This window comes from Urocitellus parryii, chromosome 9 (genome assembly GCF_045843805.1).
Source record: "Urocitellus parryii isolate mUroPar1 chromosome 9, mUroPar1.hap1, whole genome shotgun sequence".
NCBI classification, from domain to species: domain Eukaryota; kingdom Metazoa; phylum Chordata; class Mammalia; order Rodentia; family Sciuridae; genus Urocitellus; species Urocitellus parryii.
Genome location: NC_135539.1, coordinates 33,415,774 through 33,442,528, shown reverse-complemented (window position 1 = coordinate 33,442,528; position 26,755 = coordinate 33,415,774). Strand labels below are relative to the sequence as shown.

The 26,755-nt window shown below is 38.6% G+C and overlaps 3 protein-coding genes across 7 annotated transcripts in view; 2 read left to right on the top strand and 1 right to left on the bottom strand.

Moving 5' to 3' along the window:
- The window catches only part of Eif2ak1 (eukaryotic translation initiation factor 2 alpha kinase 1), a 40,088-nt gene extending 38,088 nt beyond the window's left edge, over positions 1–2,000 (top strand). For both annotated transcript variants that reach the window (XM_026404174.2, XM_026404175.2), the window contains exon 15: positions 872–2,000. In XM_026404174.2, coding sequence (XP_026259959.1) covers positions 872–988 — 117 coding nt within the window. In that variant the 3' untranslated portion in view covers positions 989–2,000. The remainder of the gene's footprint in view (positions 1–871) is intronic.
- Positions 2,001–2,068: 68 nt separating this feature from the next.
- Positions 2,069–10,482, bottom strand: Aimp2 (aminoacyl tRNA synthetase complex interacting multifunctional protein 2). Of its 4 annotated transcripts, none has more exons than XM_026404180.2 (5): positions 10,320–10,482; positions 9,155–9,235; positions 5,554–5,760; positions 3,500–3,731; positions 2,069–2,600 (listed from the first exon to the last, which is right to left on the bottom strand). In XM_026404180.2, the coding sequence occupies exons 3-5, from the start codon at positions 5,659–5,661 to the stop codon at positions 2,212–2,214; spliced, it is 729 nt and encodes a 242-aa protein (XP_026259965.2). In that variant the 5' UTR covers positions 5,662–5,760; positions 9,155–9,235; positions 10,320–10,482; the 3' UTR covers positions 2,069–2,211. The 4 variants fall into 4 exon arrangements, with proteins under 4 accessions (XP_026259965.2, XP_026259964.2, XP_026259962.2 ...); XM_026404179.2 differs by having other exon boundaries at positions 9,169–9,235; XM_026404177.2 differs by lacking the exon at positions 9,155–9,235 and having other exon boundaries at positions 10,200–10,482.
- Positions 10,482–26,755, top strand: part of Pms2 (PMS1 homolog 2, mismatch repair system component) — a 33,238-nt gene continuing 16,964 nt past the window's right edge. Inside the window, exons 1-10 of the mRNA XM_026404172.2 lie at positions 10,482–10,700; positions 12,393–12,532; positions 13,157–13,243; positions 13,397–13,499; positions 14,453–14,636; positions 17,434–17,601; positions 18,194–18,291; positions 19,290–19,389; positions 20,811–20,895; positions 24,281–24,436. Coding sequence (XP_026259957.2) covers positions 10,675–10,700; positions 12,393–12,532; positions 13,157–13,243; positions 13,397–13,499; positions 14,453–14,636; positions 17,434–17,601; positions 18,194–18,291; positions 19,290–19,389; positions 20,811–20,895; positions 24,281–24,436 — 1,147 coding nt within the window. The 5' untranslated portion in view covers positions 10,482–10,674. The remainder of the gene's footprint in view (positions 10,701–12,392; positions 12,533–13,156; positions 13,244–13,396; positions 13,500–14,452; positions 14,637–17,433; positions 17,602–18,193; positions 18,292–19,289; positions 19,390–20,810; positions 20,896–24,280; positions 24,437–26,755) is intronic.

Sequence of the window (26,755 nt, the reverse complement as noted above, 5' to 3'; positions counted from 1 at the left end):
TTTAAAGTTTGGAAACATTAAAATTTTCACACTGAAATGAAAAAGATCATAAAACCAATGTTTAGATAGTGCAGAGTAATAAAGAATGTTAATGAGTTCCAGGAATAGTGTGAACAGTGCCTGCCCACCTTCATTTGGTAGCATGAGATGTGGAGCAAGCACCTTTTGTTTTCTGTCACTTGGTTAATTGTCATGCTACCCCCCTTTCTCTTTTTAGTGTTGTGAAACATCTCTGAGAGTATGTTTTTTTGCTGGTAGATCACCTGTTTCCTAACTTAGATTGAAATCTGTTCTTATTCTGTGAGCACACATCTAGTGTTTTTCTGATAGTGTCCCTATTCCTGCAACCAGGCTACTCTTCTATGCGCCGTTTACATTTGATTCATATATGCTTCCAGCATTAACACTTTTCATATTTGTTGGCCAATATGCTCTTTCATTACCCGTTTTAAAAAAATGTTAGGTAGGTTCCTCACTGGAAGACAGGGAGGCAACACAATCACTTGTTGTTAACTAACAGATGTATAGTGATCTAGCACTGATAGATTTTCAAAGATAAGTTTGGCCCCTTATCTTAATGTGCTTTGTTCATTTACACAGTACCTTGGGAGCTGAGGAAAGTTATACACAGTTGTAGTTAGTACATATCATGGCAGCTGACCCTGGAGCCATGCATTTGGGTGATTGGTGATATTTAATCTGTGAAAACTGGAATCATGTATACTGGAACTAGGCAAAGCAACTGCCTGTTACTATTTTGTTTATTTATTTATTGTGGTGTGGGGGATCACTGGGGCCTCAGGCAGGCTTGCTGCCTGTATCCTCTACCACTGAGCCATTTTAACTGAACTTAAACATTTTCTCTTTCCAGGTTAATCTCACCCTACAGATGAAGATAATAGAGCAAGAAAAAGAAATTGAAGAACTAAAGAAACAGCTAAGCCTTCTTTCTCAAGACAGAGGTGTTAAGGATGGCCTGCAAACCTGAGGCCACCCAAGCACCCAGGTCCCCTCCTGCCAGGCTCTGTCTTTCTTTCAAAGCGTAGCAGGCACAGGCCAGGCTCTAAGAGCCGGGTGGCTGGGTGGAAGGGAGAAAAGATGGCATGTAAAATGGGAGCTTACCTGTCTAGCCTTAATTTAGGCTACATCAGTAATATGAAAGTGGACTTACTTCTTAGAATAAGCAACTGGAATGTAAACTTTCAATCTTCAGTAGGGTATAGATTGTATAATTCTTAATTGTATTTAGGAAACCTGTAGAAGACTTATTAAAGATGTAAAAGTACCCCCAGCTGCCTTTTCCTTAAGTAGTTTTTTCATGATCTAAGCTTGCTCTAAATTAATTTTTCTTTCTTTTTTTTTTTTGTGTGTGGTTCTGGAGATTGAACCCAGAGCCTCCTGCATGTCAAAGGCTCTACTACTGAGCCAGATCTCTAACCCTTCTACCTTAAACCTGTTCTGCTCTTTCTCTCTTACAGGCTTCTTTTCCTGAGTTTCCTACTTAAATATTTCTGCTCAGATTCTGAAACTAAAAACTTAAGCATCACTCAGTAATTCCTCTTTAAATTCTGCTTATTGGACATCCAGTCCTCCTCCAGAAGGTTCTACTATAGAATCCAAGGGTGCTCTCCCTTTTCCACTGCCCACGTGGAGGCCTGCATGCCAGCTGGATTGTCACATTCTAGCAGGTGCCACTCTCCCAAGCCCTGTGGCATTGCTGCTGAAGCTAGTTACCAGAAAGACACCTTATTGCATCACTCCTTGGCTCAAAACCACCTGCTGATTCTGGCTGCCTCTAAGGTGGAACTTCCGTTTTTCTGCACCATCTCCAACTTACCTCTCTTGTTGCACCTCTGACTCCGCATCATTCTATAAACCTGCCCCAGAGAGTTTTGGATTTGCACCTAGGTGACCTGAGGACAGCAGTACCACCTTTCCTGCCTTTGCCCTGGCCTTCAGCTTCCCCAACAGCCTACATTCCTGAGGCAGTGATCTGATGTGCCTCCCACAGTTTGCAGTCCTCATACATACTGCACAGTTTTAATGAATTTTAAATAAAATGAAACCCTTAAGTTATGTGATGCTTTTATTGATATTTGAAAATTGTCCTAATATAAAGACTTTGATTCTAGTACAAGTCCCCTTATTGACAATAGGCATGAAGCAGCACCATTCTTAAAATGAAAACCCTTTAAAACCATTTGTTGAAATTCACTTAAGGAGCTTGAGCGCAGCATTGAAGGGGGCCAGGTTTTCACATGATCTCAGCCACTGCTGCACGTTGGCTGGTGCCGTTGCATTGCAGCCTCCGGTCTGCTGGAGCACAGACCACAGCACAACATCTGCCACGGTGAGCTCGTTCCCAACCAGCCACGGGCTCTTCCCCAGAGCAGAGTTCATGGAGCGGAAAACAGCTGCTTTTTCTTTACTGCTCCCCTCTTTTAGCTGAAAAATAGCAATATCTACCCAGCTATCTATGAGGGTTGAGTTGATAGCATTATGCTTCTGGCCAAACAGAGAGAACAAGAAACGTGCAATGTTTCCTTCTCCTTCAATGGGGCACATTGTCTGGACACTGAACTTCATTTGAGTCTTGGGCACTGAAAGGGAGAAACACAACAGGCAGCATGTGAGTGGCAGCTACTGAGGGAGGTACTTGTGCTATCTGGAAGGGGGAAGTCACCAATAATCACAAACTTGCAAGCGGGGGAAGTATTTTTAAGAACATCACATTTTTCACACCTCCAATAGCATTTAAATGCAAACTGTATGTTAAAAACATACCCAAGGGCTAGGGTTGTGGCTCAGTGGTACAGCACTTGCCTAGCACATGTGAGGCACTGGGTTCCATCTTCAGCACCACAGAAAAATAAAGATACTGTGTTCATAAACAACTAAAAAATATATTAAACAAAACATACCCAAGTAGCCCTTCTGCTATTTGATTTTGACGATTTTCAAGCTGTAAGGACCTTATTAGACCATCCACCCCAACCTCTGTTGCCAAGGGATTTGGAAGCTGAGGACAGGAAACTGGGAGTCCTATAGCCTTAGTCAGGGGCTCTGCCCTCATAACATCTCTACTTGTGGAGCTGAGGGCAGTGAAGTCATTACTGATGAACAGCATTAACTCACCACCCTCTGTATAAACCTAAACAGGACACACATCAGTGACACACCCTTCAAGGGCTGTACGAAAAGTAAAGTGTCCCTGGCATAAGTTTTGTAGAAGGAGAGGGTCAGCTGTGTTGCTTCACCTCAGCTCTGCCTGGTTGGATAGATTCCATCTGGAACTGTCTCTCACTGAAAGTCCTCACCACCTAGAGCAATGAGGGCATCCTCTGTCAAGATTCATCTCTGTTCCACTTCTAGAACTGCCCCAAGCTTTCTATATGGAGAGGATCTGACCCGATGACAAGCAGCTCCACTCTGCTGTAGTGTCCTGTCCCTTTGTGGCCTATCTGTTCAGATGTGAAGGTTAACTCTGTCCTCTACTCACCATTCTTCCAAATTAAAGTGAAGCCCAGCTGATACTCATGACGGGGCTGTTTCCTAGTCTGTTCCCCAAAGCACTTGAGAAGGTTCTCGGGCACACTTTTCACTGATGAATGTGTGTGCACAGTGGATAGCACCCTGTAGCTCTCACAGAGCAGCCTATGCAGCACGAGCAGGCAGAGAGGAGGGGAGGCAGGGTTTGCGTTGATCACGATGTCTTTCAGTGCTCCATAGTCCTAGGAGAGAGACCAGAACAACACAGCCATCCAGAGCAAGCGCCAGGGGATATTGCCAGGATTACTGAACTGAATCCCTGGCTCCCACAAAGGAGGTACTGTTAGGATCCCACCTTACGGCCAGGAAAACTTGAGTCCTGGTGAGGCAAGTAACTTCTAAAAGGATACTGAGCTCAGAAGTGGAGGCTGGATGTGGCTGACTCCATGTCTTAAGCTCTCCACTGCTGGCTCCCCATGATTAGAAAGTAGACTTTACTGTCAAATACAAAACAACACTGGGGATGACATTTCTGTCTGTCCTTTTTATCTGAGATAAAACCAAGTTAAAAACAATCAATGTGTAATTCCTCCAGCTACCAATCTTAACAATGACCACACATAGGGTTTCTATACCAATTTGTGTTCATCAAGGTGTTTCAATGAAGTGCCCCTTGAAAAAGGGTCTTGGCTCCAGAAGTCACTGCCGAAGAGGGGAGAAGACTTTCTGCATCCTTAGTGCTGACCAAAGTGCCAAGGCTTGCAGCCTTTTTATTTACTTATTTTGTCCTGGGGACTGAATGCATTCAGGGAAACTTTACCACTGAGCTACATCCCCAGCCTTTTTTGTTTTTTATTTTGAGATAGGGTCTCACTAGTTGCTGTGGCTGGCATTGAATTTGTGATCCCCCAGTCTTGGCTTCCCAAATGGCTGGGATTATAGGCACATACCACTGAACACAGCTATACCTACAGTCATTTTTTAGAGGTTGACATTCTTATTTCTATGCTTTTGCTCTTAATAACAAATACAATTCATGTAGACAATCACAACCTGATTCCTTGACCTTTTGCACACAGCCTGTCACGTTGGATTGATGTCCTTCACGCCAAGCTAAATAGAACACTTTGCAGTTCTCCAAAAAGATCACATTACTTGATGCTGTGCCTTCAGAGGTATCAAAATGCCCCACACTGAGAAATCACTGTTCTGTTGTGCTGGGGGCCTGGTCAGGTCTCCTTTAGAAGTCAGTACAGAATGGGTGGGCAGAGGAATAGATACAGTAGGGAATTTTGGGACAAACCCTTTGAACCCTCAATTAAATACCAGTTTTTTTTTTTTTTTTTTAGTTGTAGTTGGACACAATATCTGTATTTATTTTTATGTGATGCTGAGGATCAAACTCAGTGCCTCACAGGTGCCAGTTGGGTGCTCTACCACTGATCTACAGCCCCAGCCCTAAATACCAGTTTTTAATAAGACATTCTTTGCTTAGCAGATTATTCCCCTAAATTAGCTGAAACCTATAAACTTCAATCATGAAAGATGGCTGACAAGGACTATTCTAACATAGCAAACTGAATTTGAGGAAAATATGCAGGAAACAGAATGTGGGACCAGCTTTCAGCAATGTATCTCAAAAGGGTTGGTGAGATATACGTGCCTGGGCAGCCAATGCTTCTCTCAAAACGTTAAGGCTGTCACTATTGAGCCTCTGAGAAGACCTCATAAATAAGTGGAGACCTGTACTTCAGGACTTCAAGGCTGGTAAACAGACCTTGGACCCTCAGGAGACTGTAACTTGTCTCTCTCTGCCTACTGCTTCTCCCATTCTCCCCAGAGTCTGAGAAATTAAGAAGGAGCTTTGGAGCTTGCGTTGGCTTCACTCTTGGCTTCTAAACCTGTTCTGTGCTAAGGTACAATTATTTAGAGAAAAAAAGAACATGCTCCTTGCTCTACCTTTGAGAACTAGAAAGCAAGGCAAAAATCACACTGGCATGATTTTTCTGGCACAAACAACTATCCAACACATACACTGTCACTCAGCTTTCAAAATGAACCTACCTTTCCAAGCACTGAATTCAAATCTAATGCATTGGTTGTTAAAGTAGTGGGCTCATCAGCTTGCATGATGTTTGTCACATCCATGTCTGCATCTGGTGTGTGAATCATCTTGGAGAGACCATCGACTGCAGCTTTCAACTCATACAAACGTTTTAAAATATCATCTTGGCGGGACTCAAGAGCTTGCAGAGAGGGGTCAGATGCTTCCTAAACAAACCAACATCCACACAGTTGGCCTACATTTGATCACTTGTTTTACTTTGTCCCATCCGCTCGCCACTCTTTAAAAGCCATTACAATGAATCAGCAAAATCATTTCATCCCCCAACCCTCCCATCTAACAGGTTCTCCAAATAGATCCACAAATGCTCTAAAATAAGGGAGAAACATTGTGACTTAAAGTCACTTTGAAATTGTCTGATTCCTATTTCAGGTAATTTTGTCCAAGAATAGAGAAGGGTAGAAAATGAACACAAATCACTTTATAATTTTGGGGGGTGGGGGTACCAGGGATTGAACTCAGGGACACTTGACCACTGAGCCTCATCCCCAGCCCTATTTTGTGTGTGTGTGTGTGTATGTGTGTGTGTGTGTGTGTGTGTGTATGTGTGTGTGTGTGTATATATATATATATATATATATATATATATATATATATATATATATATTTTTTTTTTTTTTTTTTTTATTTAGAGACAGGGTCTCACTGAGTTGCTCATTGCCTCAAGTTTGCTGTGGCTGGCTTTGAACTCACAATCCTCCTGCCTCAGCTTCTGAGCTGCTGGGATTGTAGGCACCTGGCTAATGGTTTTTTGAGACTCGTTCTTACCATGTTGCCCAGGCTGGCCCTAAACTCCTGGGCTCAAGCAATTTAGCTGCCTTAGCCTCCCACTGCACCCAACACTCTCTATTCTTAATAATAAAGTAGTTAAAAATACTTACATTAGTTAACAAAGAGTGGGAGGGAGCAATGAGACTAACTTAATAATTTACACTGACAGAAGGGAAAAGGGAGCACAGACAGAATTCAAGAAGGCTCCTTCAGCAGGGTGTGAAATTTTTTTTTGGTACTCTGTATTAAACCCAGGGGTGTTCAGCCATTGAGCCACCCTTGGCCTTTTTTTTTTTTTTGGTTAGACACAATACCTTTATTTAATTTATTTACTTTTCTGTGGTGCTGAGGATCGAACCCAAGGCCTTGCGCATGCTAGGCAAGCGTTCTACCGCTGAGCCACAACCCCAGCTCCATTCCTGGCCCTTTTTTATTTTGAGACAGAGCCTCATTAAGTTGCTGAGGTTGGCCTCAAACTTGTGATTCTCCTGTCTCAGCTTCCCAAGTCATTGGGATTATAGGCATGTGCCACCCCACCCAGCAGCATTCTTTTTACACAGTACACTGTCTGGTACATAGAAAATAACCAATAATATTTGCTGAGAAATATGTCCTACAGACGTACTTTAAAAGGCAATAACAAGTAACCTCCCCACAGTCATATCATACAACCTGTTTACAGATTTGTGAGTTCTCACAACAGATGATCCATTTTGAGTTGAGGGAACAAATAAATTCAGCATCAGGAAAATGCTCATATTAGTTAGAATAATCAAAAAAGTGGCAATGACTTTGAGTTTATTATAATTAAGTACTCATGATACAATGGAAGTGGAGGAGTATTTGCTTACATTTGTGTGAAGCCAAGTTCAATTTTCTTAGGAACATCTGCTCCCCCACCAGTCACACCTCCCTCTCTCTTATATCCAACTTATCACCAGGTGCTGCTGCTAGTTTTACCTCCCAAATATTTCTGGAATCCTCTGGCTTTTACGATTGCCTTTACCATCACCACCCAAGGCCAGGCCACCATTTTTTTCATCTGGCCCAATTTCCTTACTGGTCACATAGCACCCATTCTGATCTGCTGCTCCAATTCATTCCTTAAAATACTAGTTAGTTTTAAAAACAAATTTGGACCTTGTCACCATTTCCCCTGTGGTGACGAGTCAAATTGCTTAGGCTCTTAAAATAAAAGTCTTTAACATGGCTTAAAAAATACCTTGTATTATCTAGAATCTTGGTGTCTCTGACACAATTCTCTCCCTTATTCTGCACTTAAACCACACCATTATAAGTCTCTAAAACATCAGGCTCCCTTCTACCACAGGATCTTCACACATGCTGTTCCCTCCATCTGCAATACTTTCTCCTCTGTGGTCTGATTAACTTCTACTTATGCTGGCACTTAATAAGCACTATCTCATCTCTCCTTGCTTGTTGCTCTTAAAATTTTAGACATCAAAGGAATTTAAGTCCACTGACTTCTAGATAGAATAAATAATAATAAAGGATGCCACTTAAATAATTAAGTGCTGGCTGGAAGTGAGTTTGAATGCAAGATGCAACAGGTAGGACTAGCCCCTGGATAACATCCTGTTATGTGAAGACGCTCCCCCTGAGTAACATTTCCAATCTCTTGTAACCAACCCATACACAGTTTTGCTCATTTCTACTTACCCAGTAGGGCCAAAGAAGAGCAACTAAATTAAAAACTCAGTCAACCCACTCTGGGAATGTCTGAAGTAAGAACTGTACATGTGACATGGTCTGTGATTTCTGAGCCCAGCACAGGTTGACCTAGCTCTTCTTGATCTAAATAATGCCAAAATGCTCAAGATCTGCAAGATCTGCTTTATCTCATGGATTCCTTCCAGTGCTGGCCTTAGTTTTCCTTGTTGAGGTGAGAGATTGTGACTTGGTACTCATTTGTTTTATCTCATATGTATTTAGAAGCAACTGCTTCTTTGTGTTACTCTCATTTGCTCTAGATATGCTTGGTTTCTAATTATTTGTGTATCTATATTAACATGTGCTAAGGGATTTGCCAGAGCTGCAGGACTATGTATTTTCTAAGTCATAAATTCATAGATTAAAGCTCAAAGGAACTCAGGCAGCAGATTTAAATGAACAAAATTTGGGTCTCAAATAAGAGATGACAGACAGGCATTGTGACACACACCTGTAATCCCAGTGACTAGGGAGGCTGAGGCAGGAGGATCACAAGTTCAAGGCTAGCCTCAGCAACTCAAAAATAAAAAAGGGCTGAGGATGTAGCTTACTAATAAAATACCCCTGGTTTTAATCCCCAGTACCAAAAAAAAAAAAAAAAAAAAAAAGGTATGACATCCCTCTCCAGGTTTTCTTTATGGTTCTCTTGGATTGTGCAATTGAAGGGGCACTGGGCCATGTCTCCGTGGCAGTCTCTAGTTGAAGGACCACTGAACCATATCTGTCATTTTTGGCTTAGCTCTGTAGTGAGACGATTATTAATGTCCTTGGGTTTCAAACTAACATTCCTTCCAATCTAGGCAAAAAATCATTACGACAAAGTGAAGCATAATACACAATGGGAAAACTGACCACAAAAATCTATTTACTCACCTCCTGTCAGAAGGGACAGAATGTTTTTGCTACTAGAAATCCAGATATGCATTTGCAATCGATAAAAGAGTGAAAATATTTATAAGATAGGCAATCAAAATGGCCAAGAAAACATGAAAAGGCATTCAATTTACTTAAAGTTAGAGAAATCCAAACTAGAACTACCTTAGGACACCTACATTAAGATGACTTCATTAGACGCCCATCAGCTTGGTGAAGAGTGCAAACATGAAGAATTCTCCAAGGCTAGTGAAAGCATAAACTGGTATAACCACTTTGGAAAGCCATTTATCCAGTAAAGTAGAAGACTGATCTGCCCATTGGGCCAACGATCCCATTTCTTAGTTTATATCCTGTGTCAGGTAATGAATAAGACTATTTGCTGCAGGATTATTCAGAATTGCTGAAAATGGAAAACAACCCAGTGCCCATGAGCAGCAGGAAGAAAAATAATGGTGGTATAGACACTCAGTGGAACATCACACTGCAGAGAAGACAAACACTTCACTGTTGCAGTAAAATTACACTTAAAAATCACGTCTACAAAAGAAAGGCAGTCACAATAGAAAGATACTGTATGTCTTACAGCAAGACTATATTGTAGGGCGGGGGTTGTGGTTTAGTACTAGAGCGCTTGCCTAGCACGTTAGGCATTGGGTTCGATCCTCAGCACCACGTAATAAATAAATAGTTATTTAAAAGAGTTTTAAAAAAGACTATATTGTATAGGGATATATACTTAGCATGCAAAACAACAGGGACAAGCAAGACATTACTACCATCAGTCAGGACCCTTGGAGGAAAGTTGTAAATGGGAAGGTGGGGCGCTGATAATAAGTGTCAAACTGGGGTGGTGGTGACTTTGAAGTTCGCTAATTCTTCAAAATGAGTATTACGTATTAGCCACTTTTCTGTGGGTAAAATTTCACAATAAAAATTCTTAAGAAGTCTAATGCCAAAAAAGTAGAGAAAAGATAGATAGATCTTTTAAGAGATATAATTTAGGATGATTCGAAGACCGGGCGGTACGTGGGGCCAGAGTGGGGCTGGCAGCCGGGTCCAGGGCCCAGTTTGTCCCAGATAGGTGGGTCCTGGCCAGGTCCGGCGGGTCCCGGCCGACGCAGCGCCTGCGCACTGGAGAGGTGGCGGGGATGCGGGGTGCGGCCCGGACGCAGCGCCTGCGCACTGGGCGGGAGCCGCGCACTCCTACCTGCACGTGGCCCGCCTCGGGCGCGGGGCTGCCGGTCCTACAGTGCACGTTGGGGAGCCGGTACATGCAGGTGGGAAGCTCTACACGCAGCGGTGCGCCGCCCCCGTGATAGGGCTTTACCTGGTACATCGGCATGGCGGGAACCAAAGGAAGGAAGGTGGCGGGCGTGGGACACGAACGCTAAAAAACCGTCTGGGGTCACGACGAACTACGGCTACCTTCTTTCTGACCCTGCTTGAGGCGTTCGGGAAAACGCAGTCCGTGAGTTCTAATTGGTTCAGGCGTTCTGGACGTCATTGACTCGACCTTTGATATAACGAATCCACGAGAAGGAGTTCTGGGAAGCGTTCGCTGCCCCTCCCGGAAGGGGTGGGACTTGGCACCAAAGTCCACCAATGGGCAGCCGGGAAACTCGGCCCGTGTCAGAACAGCAGCGGGAACTCTCAGTCCTGGAAGCGAGTCGTGTTCAGGGTCCATGGAAGAAGGAGTTGAGGGTCCCAGGTGAGGGGGACTCATGGTCTTCTTGGGGGGCCACCTTTGTGGAAAGGATAGGAAGTGGCCTAGGCACGCGGCGAGCACGGCCCGGAGTGGCGTTCGAGGTTCGCCCAGGCCGGGTTCTCAGTGAAAGTGTTCTGTGAGGCCAGACGCCAGTTCCTGATTCTGGACTGCGGGTGGGGAGTCGGCGCCTGAGTGTGATAGATTTGGCTCGCGCTGGGCGGGCCTCCCTAAATGCTGTCACTAAACGGCGGACCTGAGTCTGGGACATGCAATCCACCTAGAATTAGTTTCCGTTTTTACCTCGTGTGTGTCTGACTCTAATTGGGGTTAGGATTAGCTCATAGCGCATGCTAATTTGCATGGCCGTTCTTTGAGTACTTGATTTCTGGCTGGCAAGTTACACCGAATTACATGTAGCGAGTCTGATGTCAGCACAGTTGCATTCAATGTCAACGCACATTCGCAGTTTGTATTTAAATGTTGTGCCTCACCCGACCCCCACCTCAAATTGAGTACCTGAAATGGACCTTCAGCCTATGATGTATTGCCAAATAAACTGATTTTTTAGAGATAACTTTCCATTTTCTGCGAGGTCATCTGCAGTTGCACATTGTAAAGTTAAGTGAGATTCTTTGCAAGGTAGAAGGGGGAATTAATTGGATTATTTATTCTGTTTTAGTATTTGTTGAAGGTCTGTTAGGTATGTTTCAGATGCTGTGGAAAATACAAAGATTTTTCTCCTGGGAGGCTCCTGTGTTCTATTTTATCCAACCAATGAGTTGAACCATTTGTTGAAAATGTCTACATATTAATGAAGATATAGAATACTTTTCTTTTTTTTTTGGTGGATGAGAAAGACTTTGGCCTGGAAGGGGGTGAGGCACTTTAGACAGAAGACTCCAAACAGAGCAAAAGGTCTAAAAGAGGTTGTCCTTTACAGGAACTGCTTGTTTACTGTGACTAAAATGTAGGGACTTGATGGAGGGAGAAGGATGAAAGAGAATGAGAAAATAAGGTAGATTGGGATCCAGTCATGGTTAATTTTAAATTTCATATAATAGGCAATAAAATACTAATAAATTTTTAAAAATTATCTGACTAGATTTGTGACTTCAAAAATAATGGGTGATAGTATGGAGAATGGATTAGAGACCAAATAGTTGTAAAACTCTGAAAGCACATACAGGAAGGACTTTGAGGATCTTTGCCAAGGCATAGCTGGCAGCTTGGATTTGGATGGGAGTTTCGAAGGCAGCTATGGGAATAGTAAGACAACTGGCACTCCAGTTTCTGAGATGGTTTTGGCATAAACATTGTTTGTTCCCACCATTCTTTTAGTTTTTCAAATTGTATGGGCAATATTGCTTTTGCTTTTCAAGAAAGATCTCTTTGTAAAAGATTATTGACCTGTAGCTTGAGGAATACATGTTTCCTACATGTAGTTTCATGTATAATTCAATTTAATTCTCTATTGAATGTGAAGCAACTATTCAGAAGTATTTTTGGCAGATGTTTAAGGATGATAGAGCATTTGTGTTTGTGAATATAATAAATGAATATGTTCATATAATAAATGAATGGGTTAGGTCCACTAAATAACTGATCAGTCATTTCCCACAGTTAATATCAGAGTGAAAAATGCATTACTTGATTTGTTTGAATACTTGTTTTGTTTCTTATAACTGTTTTCTTTAGTACGGAACTTGCTAAAGCCATAAAACCTATCGACCGGAAGTCAGTTCATCAGATTTGTTCTGGGCAGGTAGTACTGAATCTCAGCACTGCTGTGAAAGAATTGGTAGAAAATAGTGTGGATGCTGGTGCTACTAATATTGGTAAGTTTAGGAAAGTGTTAAGCCTCAAGAAATAATCAGTTTATATAATTTCATTGAAGAACCATTTGTTACTGTAATAAAACCATGAAGTGTTAACATACCAATGAATTGCTATTTTAATGTTAAAGTTACCATTTATTGTACTAGCACTGTGAGGTAAGAATAATAATAATGGTTAAGTTTTATTGTGTTCTTACTACATGCCAGGCTGGCATTGTGCTAAGAGTTATACATGGCATATTTCATTTAATATACAGAATAACTGTGAGTTAGATGTTATTATCTCCATTATATTGGTGAGGAATTAAGGCATAAGGAACTTACCTTTTTTTAGATTATAAAGGTAGTAAAATATGACTTAGGAAGTCTTGATTCAGAGCCTGTTCTCTTTAATGACTTATGTTAAAATTATTCCTTTTGAGAGAGAAAAAAAATTTAAAAATTATTGAATCTTGGTCAGTAAAAAGCCCAAAAGGACTTTAAAAAATAAAATATACAAAATGACAGTAGTATGTTTAAATTTATGGTTATAACTTAAATTTGTATCATATATTGCAAATATTAATACATAAAAGCTTTTCAGCATGGGTCAATCTTGAGAAGTAAATATTTTAAACTTTTTAGATCTAAGGCTTAAAGACTATGGAGTGGATCTCATTGAAGTTTCAGACAATGGATGTGGGGTAGAAGAAGAAAATTTTGAAGGCCTAGGTAAGTTGAATATATGATATAATTGGGCCAAATGTCTTGGAATTTTGAATAACACTGTCTTAGGAAACACATCTTTTTAAAACCAGTTACTTTGGTAGTCATTGTGTATATTTACTTATCCTTGAGACATCTTACCTTACACTCTTTTTTCAGCTCTGAAACATCACACTTCTAAGATTCAGGAGTTCGCTGACCTCACTCAGGTTGAAACTTTTGGCTTTCGGGGGGAAGCTCTGAGCTCACTTTGTGCACTGAGGTGATACGGCATTTTTATCCATTAACTTGACCCTTATACAAATTCTTTTGAAAATTGATAAGTATGATTAGAATCATTATTGTTTACACTTTTCTTTTTCTTTCTTTCTTTCTTTCTTTTTTTTTTTTTGATGGAACCCAGTACCTCATGGTTGCTAGCAAAGTGCTGTACTGCTGAACTACAGCCCCAGCCCTTATTTACTCTTTCCTATCAGAAAGTATCAATCTCTAACTTCTGAATTTTTATCTGACAGTCTAAATGATAATCTTTTGAAACTTGAGCAATAAATGATGAAATGAAACAAATAGTATTGTAAAAAACATTGTTGTCCATTTTAAAGCAGTAGTTTCTCAATTTTAAAGTAATGCTGAAGCTGGGTAAGTAGCTCAGTGGTAGAATGCTTGCCTAGCATGGGTGGGGCCTTGGGTTTAATTTCCAGCAAAAACAAATAGAAAACACAGGTAATAAATTATAGGGATCACTGGTTTTGATTTACTTTCAATTTCTAGGAAAAGATTTAACCAAAACACTTATTTATTCTAAAATTCTAAAGATTCTATTCTATCTAAAAGATTCTATTCTTATTTGTTCTAAGATTTTAAAACATTGTAATTATTTATACATTTGAATTTTAATATCTTTTGGATTATTTTACAAATTTTTTAGAACATTAGTAACAAAGCTGAAAAATATTTGTGACTAAATTTTGACATCATATGTTGTTTTTGCACTTCAGCCTAAAAAAACTAAATCAACGCTTTTATCAAAACAGCATTTATAGAACTTTCTCAGTATGTTTAGGTGTCAAACCTTAGATTTTATAATTCTTTACCCATTTAAACTCTCTTGAATATCTCAGAGGGATCATCAAGGAAAGAAAATAGATCAAATAGTGTTGTGTTTAACCTTTGTGAATCTCTAACTATACAGCCATGCCTGGTGTTTTCTTACAGTGATGTAACTATTTCTACCTGCCACACATCTGCAAAGGTTGGGACTCGATTGGTGTTTGATCATAATGGGAAAATTGTCCAGAAAACCCCCTACCCACGACCCAGAGGGACATCAGTCTGTGTGCAGCAATTATTTTATACGCTACCTGTGCGCCATAAGGAATTTCAAAGGAATATTAAAAAGGTGTGGTAAATTCATAACTCCAATCTTCAGTAGTATCAATAGTATAATGCACATGAGTAAAAGATTTTTTTTTTCTTTTTTATGGTGCTGGGAATTGAACTCAGGGCCTTATGCATGCAAGGCAAGCACTTTACCAACTGAGCTCTATCCCCAGCCCAAAGATTTAATCAAGATGTTTACTCTTCAATTGATTCTCATTCCTTAATTTTTTAAGAAATGGGTCTTCTAAAGAATAATATTTTTTGATTCTGTCTGTATTGTGTGTGTGTGTGTTTAATTTGTTTAATTTTCCTTATCAAAGACTTCCTAAGCTGGGCTGGGGCTGTAGCTCAGTGACAGTGCGATTGCCTAGCATGCATGAGGCACTGGGTTCGATCCTCAGCACCACATAAAAATAAACAAATAAAATAAAGGCATTCTGTCCATCTACAACTTAAAAAAAAAAAAAAAAAAAGATTTCCTAGCTACTAAGAGGGCTGAGGCAGGAGGATCATAAGTGTAAGGCCTGTCTGGGTAACTTAATGAGACCCTGTCTCAAACTAAAATGAAAAGGTCTAAAAGTATAGCTGACTGGTAGAGGTCTTACCTACTATGTGTGAGGACCTGGGTTCAATCCTCAGTACTGCCAAAAAGAGAAAGAAAAGAAACTAAACTTTGAATGATTTACCCTTCTTTTTGCAAATAATCAATAAATAGTGTTTATTAGATATTCTAGAAATAGGTCTTTTAAAAAATAATATTTTTGATTCTGTTTGTATTGTGTGTGTGTGTGTGTAGCTGGGTATAGACCCTAGGCTCTTGCATATGCTAAGCAATTCCTATACCACTGAGCTGTAACCCCAGCTTCCATCTTCTTTTTTTTTTTTTTTTTTTTTGGTACAAAGGATTGAATACAGGAGCACTTAACCACTGAGCCATATCCCCAGCCCTTTTTTGAATTTTATTTAAAGACAGGGTCTCACTGAGTTGCTTAGGGCCTTGCTAAGTTGCAGAGGCTGGCTTTAAACTTGCCATCCTCTTGTCTCAGCCTCTCGAGTTGCTGGAATTATAGGTGTGTGCAACCATACCTAGATCCCATCTTCATTTTAAAGTAAGATTATTTCTCTTGATTTCCTGAAAAATAAATTATTACAACCTTTATGAATTTGAATGCAAATGGATGGCAAAATGCTGTTTTGTGTTTCAAAAGCAGATTATGAAATTGTCTTTGTATAAGTACAGTTTTGAATAAATGAAACAACTGACCTAAATATGTGTTGCAAAAAGGCTGGAAGAGTGGACATTTGAATGTTTGAGAGGTTATCATTGGATGTGAAACCTTGTGCATTTTGCTGTCCTGTTGCTTTTCTCTTTGATATACATGCACATATTTTTGGTGCTGGGGATTGAACGGTAGGGTGCTTTACCACTGAGTTACATCCCCAGCTCTTTTTATTTTTTATTTTGAGACTGGGTCTCAATAATTGCTGGTACTGACCTTGAACTTGGAATCCTCCTCCCTCAGTCTCCTGAGTAGCTGGCAACACAGGTGTGCACCACTGTGCTGGCTATATTTCTGTTTTTTTTTTTTTTTTTTTTTAACCTTTATTTTACTTACTTATTTTTATGTGGTGCTGAGGATGAAACCCAGTGCCTCACATGTGCTAGGCAAGTGCTCTACCACTGAGCTACAACTCCAGCCCCTTTATATGTATTTTTAATAATAACAAAAAGTTGCTTAAGTATATAAAGTTAAAACCTTTCTTTGCTTATAGAGTAATTTGTGCTAATTTTAACTTTATGAAATTTTACAAAAATGGAGAAAACTTTATTTACATTTGATGGTAAAAAATAATCAGTGCCTCAGAAAAATAAAGGAACATAGAACTTATATTTGATAGATGACCATTATTAACAGTCTGTATGTTTTTTTCAAATGCTCTTTAATTTCATATGTATATAAGTATTAGAAAAACTTTCAAGATACATTAATATAATGAAAACAAGAAATACAGAAAGGATAGCCTTTATATAATCGAGAATTATATGTGGTAAATAGTTGAAATTATGTCTGCTTACCTCTTAGAATTTGGTTATATTCTTTAGACTATAAGGCATATGTGTGTGAAGCTTTTATACATGTGTTTAGATATTTTTGAAACAATTGCATCTCATATAAACTGTTGTGTGCCTGATTTTTCACTCAGCATATTGTTATTTTTTGGTCAGCACACTATCTTATGCTTTTATCATTTCTCCACAATGCAGATATACCATAATTTTAAAAAAATTTTTTTTGGTACCAGGGATTTAACCTTGAACCCAGGGGCTCTTAACCACTGAGTCACATCCCCAGCCCCCCCTTTTTTTAAATAAAAAAAAATATATAAAATTTTTAAAATTGTTTTTTGGGTGGTACTAGGTTTTGAACCCAACCGTGCTCCACCATTGAGCTTTATTTATCATCCGACCTTTTTAAAAATATTTTTGAGACAGAGTCTCTCTAAGTTGTCCAGGCTGGCTTAAAACTTGGAATCCTTCTGCCTCAGCCTCCTAAATCTCTGGGATTACAGGTGTGTGCTCCCATACCTGGTTAAGGATAAGATAAAGCAACAATAACAAAACAGGATAAATTTCTAGGGGAGGGATTACAAGGTCAAATCGAACGTGTGTCCATAAGTAAGAGGACAGTGCAGAGGAGCTGAAGCCTGAGCTTCCTTTTACAGGACACAGTTGAATTGGATTTTGTAACTTGGGCCATGTTATTCTTGTAAGGTAAACATAATGTTTAGTCTTGTGTTTGTGTTTTTTTACACAGGAGTATGCCAAAATGGTCCAGGTCTTACATGCATACTGCATCATTTCAGCAGGTGTCCGTATAAGTTGCACCAATCAAGTTGGACAAGGAAAGCGACAGACTGTGGTAGGCACCAGTGGAAGCTCCAGCATAAAGGAAAATATTGGCTCTGTGTTTGGGCAGAAGCAGGTAATGGTGGCCAGTTACTTAAGAACATTTTATTGCTATAGAGATTATGACAGAGTTGTCATCTTTCTAATAGAGCATAAGTACAAGAACTGAGTTTTTAAGATATGTATTGTAAAAAATGTTTTTTAGAGCTAAAAAATTTTGTTATTATTCCAGAAATGAAATACTATATCCTTAATTCTCTCTGAAAAAGCTTAGAGTATATGGTCAGTGTAGTGATTATAAATATAGAAACTCAAGTGTGTTTCATCTTTGTAGTTAAAACATGTTTTTTTAACTATTTTTTAGAATAGGTGGACACAATATCTGTATTTTTATTTTTTACTTTTTATTTTTTAATTTTATGTGGTGCTGAGGATTGAACCCAGTGCTACATGCATGCTAGGCAAGCGCTTTACCTCTGAGCCACAAACCTAGCCCCAAACAGACAGGTTTTTAGTAGCACTGCAAAACAGTTATCGGGATTCTTTGAATTTTTATGTGTTCTTAATGTGAATAGCTTAACTGGAAAAGAAAACACATTTTATCTTCTCTGAAGTTTGGACCATTCTGTCTTTATTAGGAAATAACCGTTACTCTTGGTTTCTTTCAGTTGCAAAGCCTCATTCCTTTCATTCAGCTGCCCCCTAGTGACTCTGTCTGTGAAGAATATGGTCTGAGCTGTTCCGATGCTCTACATAATTTGTTTTAGTAAGTAGATTGTTGCCAGGAAAACTACAACCACACACTTTTTCCTGAGGGTGTTTTTTTTTTTTTTAACCTTTTTAAATAGAGATGTTAAAGCTTGTAGTATTTTTATGCCCTTATTAAAACCATGGACAGTTTCACTGCTGAGAAAGGGAATTTATATAAAAATTACTTAAATCAAACAGTATTCTAGGTAAATGGCACATTTCAAGGGGTTCCTGTAGAATTAGTCTTTGTTAAGGCTCTTTAGTTGGAATAATATTTAAATTATTTTATCTATAATGTTTGACTTTTTGAGAATATGGTCTTTTTTATATTATAAAGCATCCTTATTTTTAGTTTGTGAAAAATGTACACTTCCTTAAGTAGGAATGGCCCTGGCAAAGTCCGTATTGCTTACTCCTCGTCCACTTGCATTTGGCTTATGCCTGAAAGTGCAAAAAAAAAAAGAAGAAAAATTGGAAATTGATTTCTTTATGTTAAGTGATTTTTCTTATGGAAATGCAGATATCCCTTGGTGGACCTCATATAGAATAAGCACTCCATCAACACCTTAGTAGAGATAAGTTTGCTGACAACAGATTTTAAAAGGAGAGGGAATGTGGGTAGAGATTCTCAATACAAATGGGTAGACTCCATTGACAAGCTGGTGGGGATAGTGCAAAGGTCTTGAGAATGTGTTTGGAGTGAGGCCCACTCCTGACATGGAGGCCCAGACTTCCTAGGGAAGGTGAAAAGAGAGCTGAGAAGGTTAGCAGTGCACCCACTATATCACCTGAGATGGACTTTAGTCTGTGGCAGTTTAGGGCATTTCAGAATTTCTGGGCTCTTTTTGTGATTCTTCTGGATAAAGGAGAGATGCACTGGAATAGAAGTAGGAATACTCATCAGCAGGTCACCAGGTGTCCCATTGTTATTTGATTTTAACTGCATGCTTTGTGCTAAATGTTTTAACACTTAGCTTAGCTTTGGAACCTGCCCTTACATATTACCCTTGATAGTATCTCAGGCTTCATCTCAGGCTGTGCACATGGTGTTGGCAGGAGCTCAACTGACAGACAATTTTTCTTCATCAATCGGCGGCCCTGTGACCCGGCAAAGGTATTTACAAAATTTTTGTATTAATTTATTCTTTTTTTTAGTTGTAGATGGACACAATACCTTCATTTATGTATTTATTTTTATATGGTGCTGAAAATTGAACCCAGTGCCTCACGTGTACGAGGCAAGCACTCTACCACTGAGCTACAACCTCAGCCCCATGTATTAATTGATTTTTATGCCTTTGAGTTTTTTTATTTATTATTTCATGATATAGGTAATTTACATGGAACTTGGGACCAACTCAGAAAATTGGCTTTAAAATTATTTTAAGCATTTAAGAAAGTCTACTATGCAGTTGTTTCAATTGTGTATGTGCATATATATATGTATACACACAAGCATAAATAGATAAGCACATATTAATTACCTGTATGTTATCATAAAAGCTATCACTTTTTGAAGAAAATAAACGTTTCAGAACATTTTCTGTCATCTAGACTTTTCAGCAAAGATTGACTACATGCATATGTTTCTATCTATATTTTCTCTTCCTTCTGCCATTTTCCAGGAAAATAAGGGCCCAGATTTTCCTCTGCCTCACACTGAAACTGATCATCTTGATATAGTTACATAGGTTTTTAGTGGTTCAGTTTTTACTTTTCTATCTTCAGCAACATAGTACCTTAGTTATTTTTCCAGTGACACTTTAAAATTTACTTGTACCTACCACATGTGGTTCACTTTCTTTTTTTTTTTTTTTTGGTACTGGGGATTGAACTCAGGGGCCCTCAGCCACTGAGCCACATCCCCAGCCCTATTTTGTAATTTATTTAGAGTCAGGGTCTTGCTCAACACCTTGCTATTGCTGAGGCTGGATTACAGGTGTGCGCCACTGCGCCTAGCTTCTGCCTGTTTTTAGTTAGTGCAATTTCCGTGGTTTATCTCTAATGCCATTAGGTAATCTGATCATGATGTCCTGTATGTAGGTGTCTTCAGAACATTTGAAAGTGCTTTTGAATATTTAAACTGCACTTGAGTTTTATTAAAATTTCTTGAAGAGCATCTTCAGATTGGAAAAGGATTCAATTTCAGGAGTCTGTGATTAAAAAATATCTCTTTGAGGGACATGATAACACTTTTGAGTGATTTTGATTGTGGGATAGTTCCATAGGCATGCACGTGTGCACACACACACACACACACACACACACAAGTCAAGACTTATCTAATAGGTAGGCAGTCGTGTGTTCTTGTAGTCCCAGCTTACTTGGGAGGTTGAGGAGTAGGATTGCTTGGAAGAGTCTTATCAAACTGTATACTTTAAATATGTGCAGGTTTTTGCATACCAGTATTACCTTATTCATTTAATAATGCTTTAACAAAAATGTACTCTTTTGGAGATAACTTAGACTAGCATGTTGTTAACAACAGTGGGAGAAGGGAGCAATTATTGTTTTCTCATTTTTGTTTTTATGCAGGTTTCCAGACTTGTGAACGAGGTCTACCATATATATAATCGGCATCAATATCCATTTGTTGTTCTTAACATTTCTGTTGATTCAGGTACGTTTCACTGAGATTTCAATAAAATGGGAGACTTATTCCTAAAAGAAGAAAATGAAATTTATAAAGCTCTGACTTGACTGGAAAGAGAACAATTTATGGTGATAAAATTTTGAATTTTATAGACCTTCCTGCTTTCTACTTGAAACACACAGACATAATTGTGTTATTAGGAAAATTTGACTTTTTAATATCAATAAAGGGAGGAAGTAGACTAAAATGTTATCCCTGATTTTGAAAATAACTAATTAATTTTATCATCTAGGTATTTTTCTTTGATTGTTAAAAATTCTGGTTTATTGCCATCTGGTTTTTCTATACACTTAAAAATTATATGTGTGCTTATCTCAAGATACATACACACCCATGCACATACACTCGTCTTTTATGTGAGCAAATAATTTTGTATCCTACTCTTCATTCTGTCCCTAGGGATTGAACCCAGGGCCTTCCATGTGCTAGGCAAGCCCTATACCACTGCATTGCATCCCCAACTCTTTTTTAAAAATTTTGAGACAGTGTCTCACTTAATTACCCAAGCTGGCTTCAAACTTGGGATCTTCCTATCTCAGCTGTTCCCACATAGCTGGGACTACAGGCATGTGCCACCATGATTGATTGCTCTTTTTCCTTAAATGTGAAAAATGTTCTTGTCCATGTCATAAGAAACATGATTGTAATAGCTACATTATATTCCAAAGCATGTTTATACTTTGAATTTGAATTTTTTTTTAAGTTATTATTTTGGTACTGGGAATTGACCTCAGAGGCCCTCTACCACAGAGCTACATCCCTAGCCCTTTTTATGTATATTTTGAGACATGTTCTCATTAAGTTGCCCAGGCTGGTCTTGAATTTGTTTTCCTCCTGCCTCAGCCTCTCAAGTCCCTAGAATTCCAGGCATGTGCCACTGTGTTCAGCAGTTTTTTTTTATTTTTTGATATATTCAAATTGTTCAATTTTAAGAAATTTCAAATGCTATATTTTAGAATCATTGTATCATTGTTTCCATAAGATACATTTCTTGAAGTGGAATTACTGGGTCAGTGAATATGATCATTTTAAGGCTTTTGCTGTATTGAATTCAAGGCATGTTGTGTCAATTTATACATCTGCCAACAATACTAGGTATTATAATTTTTAAACTAAATTCAGTAGGGGAATTTTTCTCTTATACATTACATTTTCTTTTCTTCTTTTTTTTTTTTTTTTGGCAGTGCAGGAGATTGACCCCAGGGGTGTTCTACCATTTATTCATACCCCCAGACCTTTTTATTTTTTATTTTGAGATAGGGTTTTGCTAAATTGCCCAGCTGGCCTTGAACTTGCGATTCTTCTGCCTCAGCCTCTGAAATCTTTGGGATTATAGGGGTACACCATTGCTTGTGGTCTTATATATTCTTATGTGTTTATTTGTACTTTTTCTTTTACAGTTTACCCATTCAAATCCTTATATATTTTGTCTATTTGAAAAATTGTTCATGTTTTTCTTGTTTGTTTGAAAAAACTAATTTTATAATTTCTTATTTATTTTTGATACTAGGTGTTGAATTCAGGGCCTTGCACAGTACACTGGGCAAGTGCTTTATCACTGGGCTACATTCAAAGCTCTAATTTATGAATATTAACCTGGATACCATAATACTTTTTCTTTTAGTTGTAGGTGGACACAATACCTTGATTTATTTACTCTTATGTGGTGCTGAGGATCAAAACCCAGTGCCTCACATGTGCTAGTCAAGTTCTGTACTACTGAGCCACAACCCCAGCCCCAATAATACTTTTTTTTTTTTTAACATTTTTTAGTTCTAGTTGGACACAATACCTTTATTTTATTTATTTATTTTTATGTGGTTCTGAGGATCAAACCCAGGTCCTTACACATGCTAAGTGAGTGCTTTCCTGCTGAGCCACAACCCCAGCCCCTCCATAATACTTTTTAACATTGTAACATTTTGTAGAAGGTTGTTGAAGGATGAGGATAATTTAGAATATCAAAGAGAACTAATTAAAGTTAAAATGAGACAATTACTAAACCTAGCAAAATAAACACAAAAGATTTAATCATAGCACTATGTAGTTTACCAGAAGCAGACTTTACATAATCATTAAATTGAAAACAGTGATATGCTTAATCAAAAATTGAAATGTAATTAAGAGAAGTATGGTTATGAGTAGCTAGACTTCTTATAGTAAGATATATACCAATTAGGTTGGACTAAGTATTCAGTAGTAACAACTTCAAATCAAATGGCATATCTAAGAGAAATTTTTGTCTCACACATTTCTCACTTGGGTCATCAGATGTTCTCCATCTGGTCATTCAGGGTTTCAGTCAGAGGCTCCACCAACTTATAACTACACCATCTGAACATAGGCAGAGAGTGACAGGACAGAGTAGAGGAGCATGCATGAGCTTTACATTTTTTACTGTCTTAACTTAGAAGTGATGCTCTTCATTTCCTCTTGTATTTTACTGTCCAGAAATAGTCACATGACCCTGTTTAACTTAGCCAGACTGGGCTAAGCAGTACAGTCTTTCATGTGTTCCAAAGGGGAAGGAGACTGGTAATATTCACCAGAGGAAGTTTTTAAAACCCTGTAAGATGAATGAATATTTAAGACAGCATTATATGCATTTTTAAAATGTGAAAGTAAGTGCCAGAACATGTTGAAAAGCTAAAGCAAAAGTGAAAAGGTTTAAAATGTTTCTTATAGTGAGGCAAGCAGGTAACCAGCACAGGCTGTGATGCAGGTCACAGAATAAAAGATTGAATGGGTCAATTGAAAGCTTTGTAGCATTGTTTGATTTTTCAAACTATTTGCATAATTGTTTTTATTAATTGTATATATTTTATTTTTTAAGTTGCTTGAAAAATAAAGACTGACAAACATTCTCAGTAACCCCAACAGAGTTAGATGACTAGTCAGCAGTTTGCAGAAAACCTCTCTTAATTGGGTGTCTAATTGCTTCTGAGTCCCAAGAATTGATTTGCTTTGAGAATGTAAGTGTTGTCTTACAGCCTCTTCCTCAGACTACAATTCTTTCTTGCTCATTTGACCTTACATTCCTCAATACCAAGATTGTTCTTCAAGCAGCCCACATTGGTTTTTCTGATTCCACTGGCATCCTTATGCAACTATTAGCAGGACTGGACTCCCTAGGCACAGGGCTATAGGGCCCTACCCCTTGTGTTTCTTCCTGCCTATTGCCAGGCTCAATGCAATTGGAGTCTTGAACTCAACTGATTTTTCCCTCTTCCTCTCTATGTTGTTTCTAGTAAGTTGTACTTTTGGTAAGAATAAGTGAATGGAGTAGTAGATGGACAAATTACTATAATTAAAGATAAATTAAAACATAATTGATGTATTTTTTTTGTCTTAGAATGTGTTGATATCAATGTAACTCCAGATAAAAGGCAAATTTTACTACAAGAAGAGAAGCTTTTGTTAGCAGTTTTAAAGACCTCTTTGATAGGAATGTTTGACAGTGATGTAAACAAACTTAATGTCAATCAGCAGCCACTGTTGGATATTGAAGGTAAGAAAAATGCAGTGATAGAATAGCTTCTAAAGCTTCTAGCTATTGTGAGATTTGCTTTTTTTTTTTTTTAATTTTTATTTATTTATTTGTATGTGGTGTTAAGAATCAAACCCAGTGCCTCATGCATGCTAGGAGAACACTCTACCCCTGAGCCACAATCCCAGCCCAAGATTTACTTTTTATTTTATTTTTTTAAGTTGACCTTTATTTATTTTGTTTATTTATATGTGGTGCTGAGAATCAAACCCAGTGCCTCACACATGGGGGAGACAAGCACTCTACCACTGAGCTACAACCCCCGCCTGTGAGACTTGCTTTTTTCCTTCAGGTAACTTTTCTTTTATGTGAAACAAAATCTCTTTAGAGGATATATCACCCTAGAAAGTGTGTAGCTGTAGGCTTAGGGTAAACTGTTACAAAGAGACAGAGGTGAGCACCTTTAGCCCTCCCATGGGTGTTTACTGATGTCTTTCTTGATCCATAGTAGCACTCTCGTTTTTCTAATCATCAGCAGATGACACAAGATTTACATTGAGCAGAAGTCTGCCTTGATTATAGATTCTTAAGTCTCTTGACATTCCTTTTACTATATATTTTTGAGTTAAGTTCTTAGCACTCACCCTGGAGATTATAATTAGCATAGCAATTGAATTCAGAGTAACCATAATTTAATTTCAATAATATCCAGATTTATACTGGTGCCTACCACCAGATTTATCATTTTTGTTTTGTATGGTTATATTTTAAATCACATAGTAGAAAAAGGATACAAATAAAAAATACATTTATTCTTTCTCTTATATTTACCTTCCTTTATAGTTTATCTTTATTAGTGCTCTTAATTTCCTCATGTGGATTTGAGTTTCTGTCTGTTGTCCTATTGTTTCATCTTGAAAGACTCCCTTTAGGTTTCCTGTAAGGCAGATCTATATCTATCTATATTTTTTTAGTCTTAATATTGCTTCTTTTTTCTTTTTATGGGGGGGGGGTGGGGGGGTGGAGAGGATACTAAGGATTGGACCCAGGGATGTTTTACTACTGAGCTACATTCCCCAGCCATTTTCAGGTTTTTTTAAATACCTTTATTTTATTTATGTATATAGTGCTGAGGATCAAACCCAGTGCCACATGCATGCAAGGCAAGTGCTCTATCACTGAGCCACAACCCCAGCCCCTCAATTTTTTTATTTTGAGTCAGGGTTTTGCTATGTTGCTAAGAGTCTTGCTGAATTGCCAGGCTGACCTTAAACTTGTGTTCCTCCCACCTCAGGCTCCTGAGTTGTTGAGATTATAGGCATGTGCCACCGATCCTGGTGAGCCATCATTTCATCCAATAGTCTTTTTGCCTCTTTGTTTCTCTCTCTCCTGGGATACCTACTTTGTGTACATTGGTGTGTTTGATGGCCTCCAGAGGGTCTCAGAGTCTCAGTTCATTTTCCTTTATTCTTTCTGTTCTAACTAGATGACCTCAGTTAACCCACCAATATTGCTGATGTCTCTGACTGATGAAATCTTCTATTGAGCTTTTCTGGGGAATTTTTCATTTCAATGGTTATGCTTTTCAATTCCAGACTTCTTTTTAAAAATTTCTATCAGGCCCACCCACTTTTCACCCTGTCCACTGGAGACTCTGAGGCACATTTATGTTGTGCAGAGGCATGGACTTTTTTTTTTTTTATAGTCCTTCTAGATTTCTCTGCTTTCCTTTCCTCTCTTCTCTCTACATCCCATCTGGAAATGTCAATAAAGACATATGCCACTTTGAAAAAATAATAATAATTTCTGTCAGGAGGCTGAGACAGGAGGTTCACAGGTTCAAAGCCAGCCTTAGCAACGTAGTGAGACTCTAAGCAACTTAGACCCTTTTTCAAAATAAAAACCAAAAAGGGCTGGGATATAACTCAGTGGTAGAGTGCCTGTGGGTTCAACCCCCAGTACAAAAAAAAAAAAAAAAAATTCTGTCTAATGATAATCTTATTTGGCAGTACATTATTTTTATAGTTTGGGGTGTGTGTGTGTGTGTGTGTGTGTGTGTGTGTGTGTGTGTGTTGTGAGAGAGAGATTGAGAGATTGGAGATTGAACTTTGGGGTGCTCTACCACTGAGCTATACCCCCAGCATTTTTTATTTTTATCACTAAGTTGCCCAGGCTGGGCTGGAACTTGAAATCTTCCTGCCTAAGTCACCCAAGTTCCGGGGATTACTGGCATGTGCCACAGTATCTGACTTTCTTTGATTCTTTACTTATGGTTTCCTTTGGGTCTTTGAACCATTTATACTGGTGCTGATTTAAGCCAGGAGTGGTGGTGCATGCCTA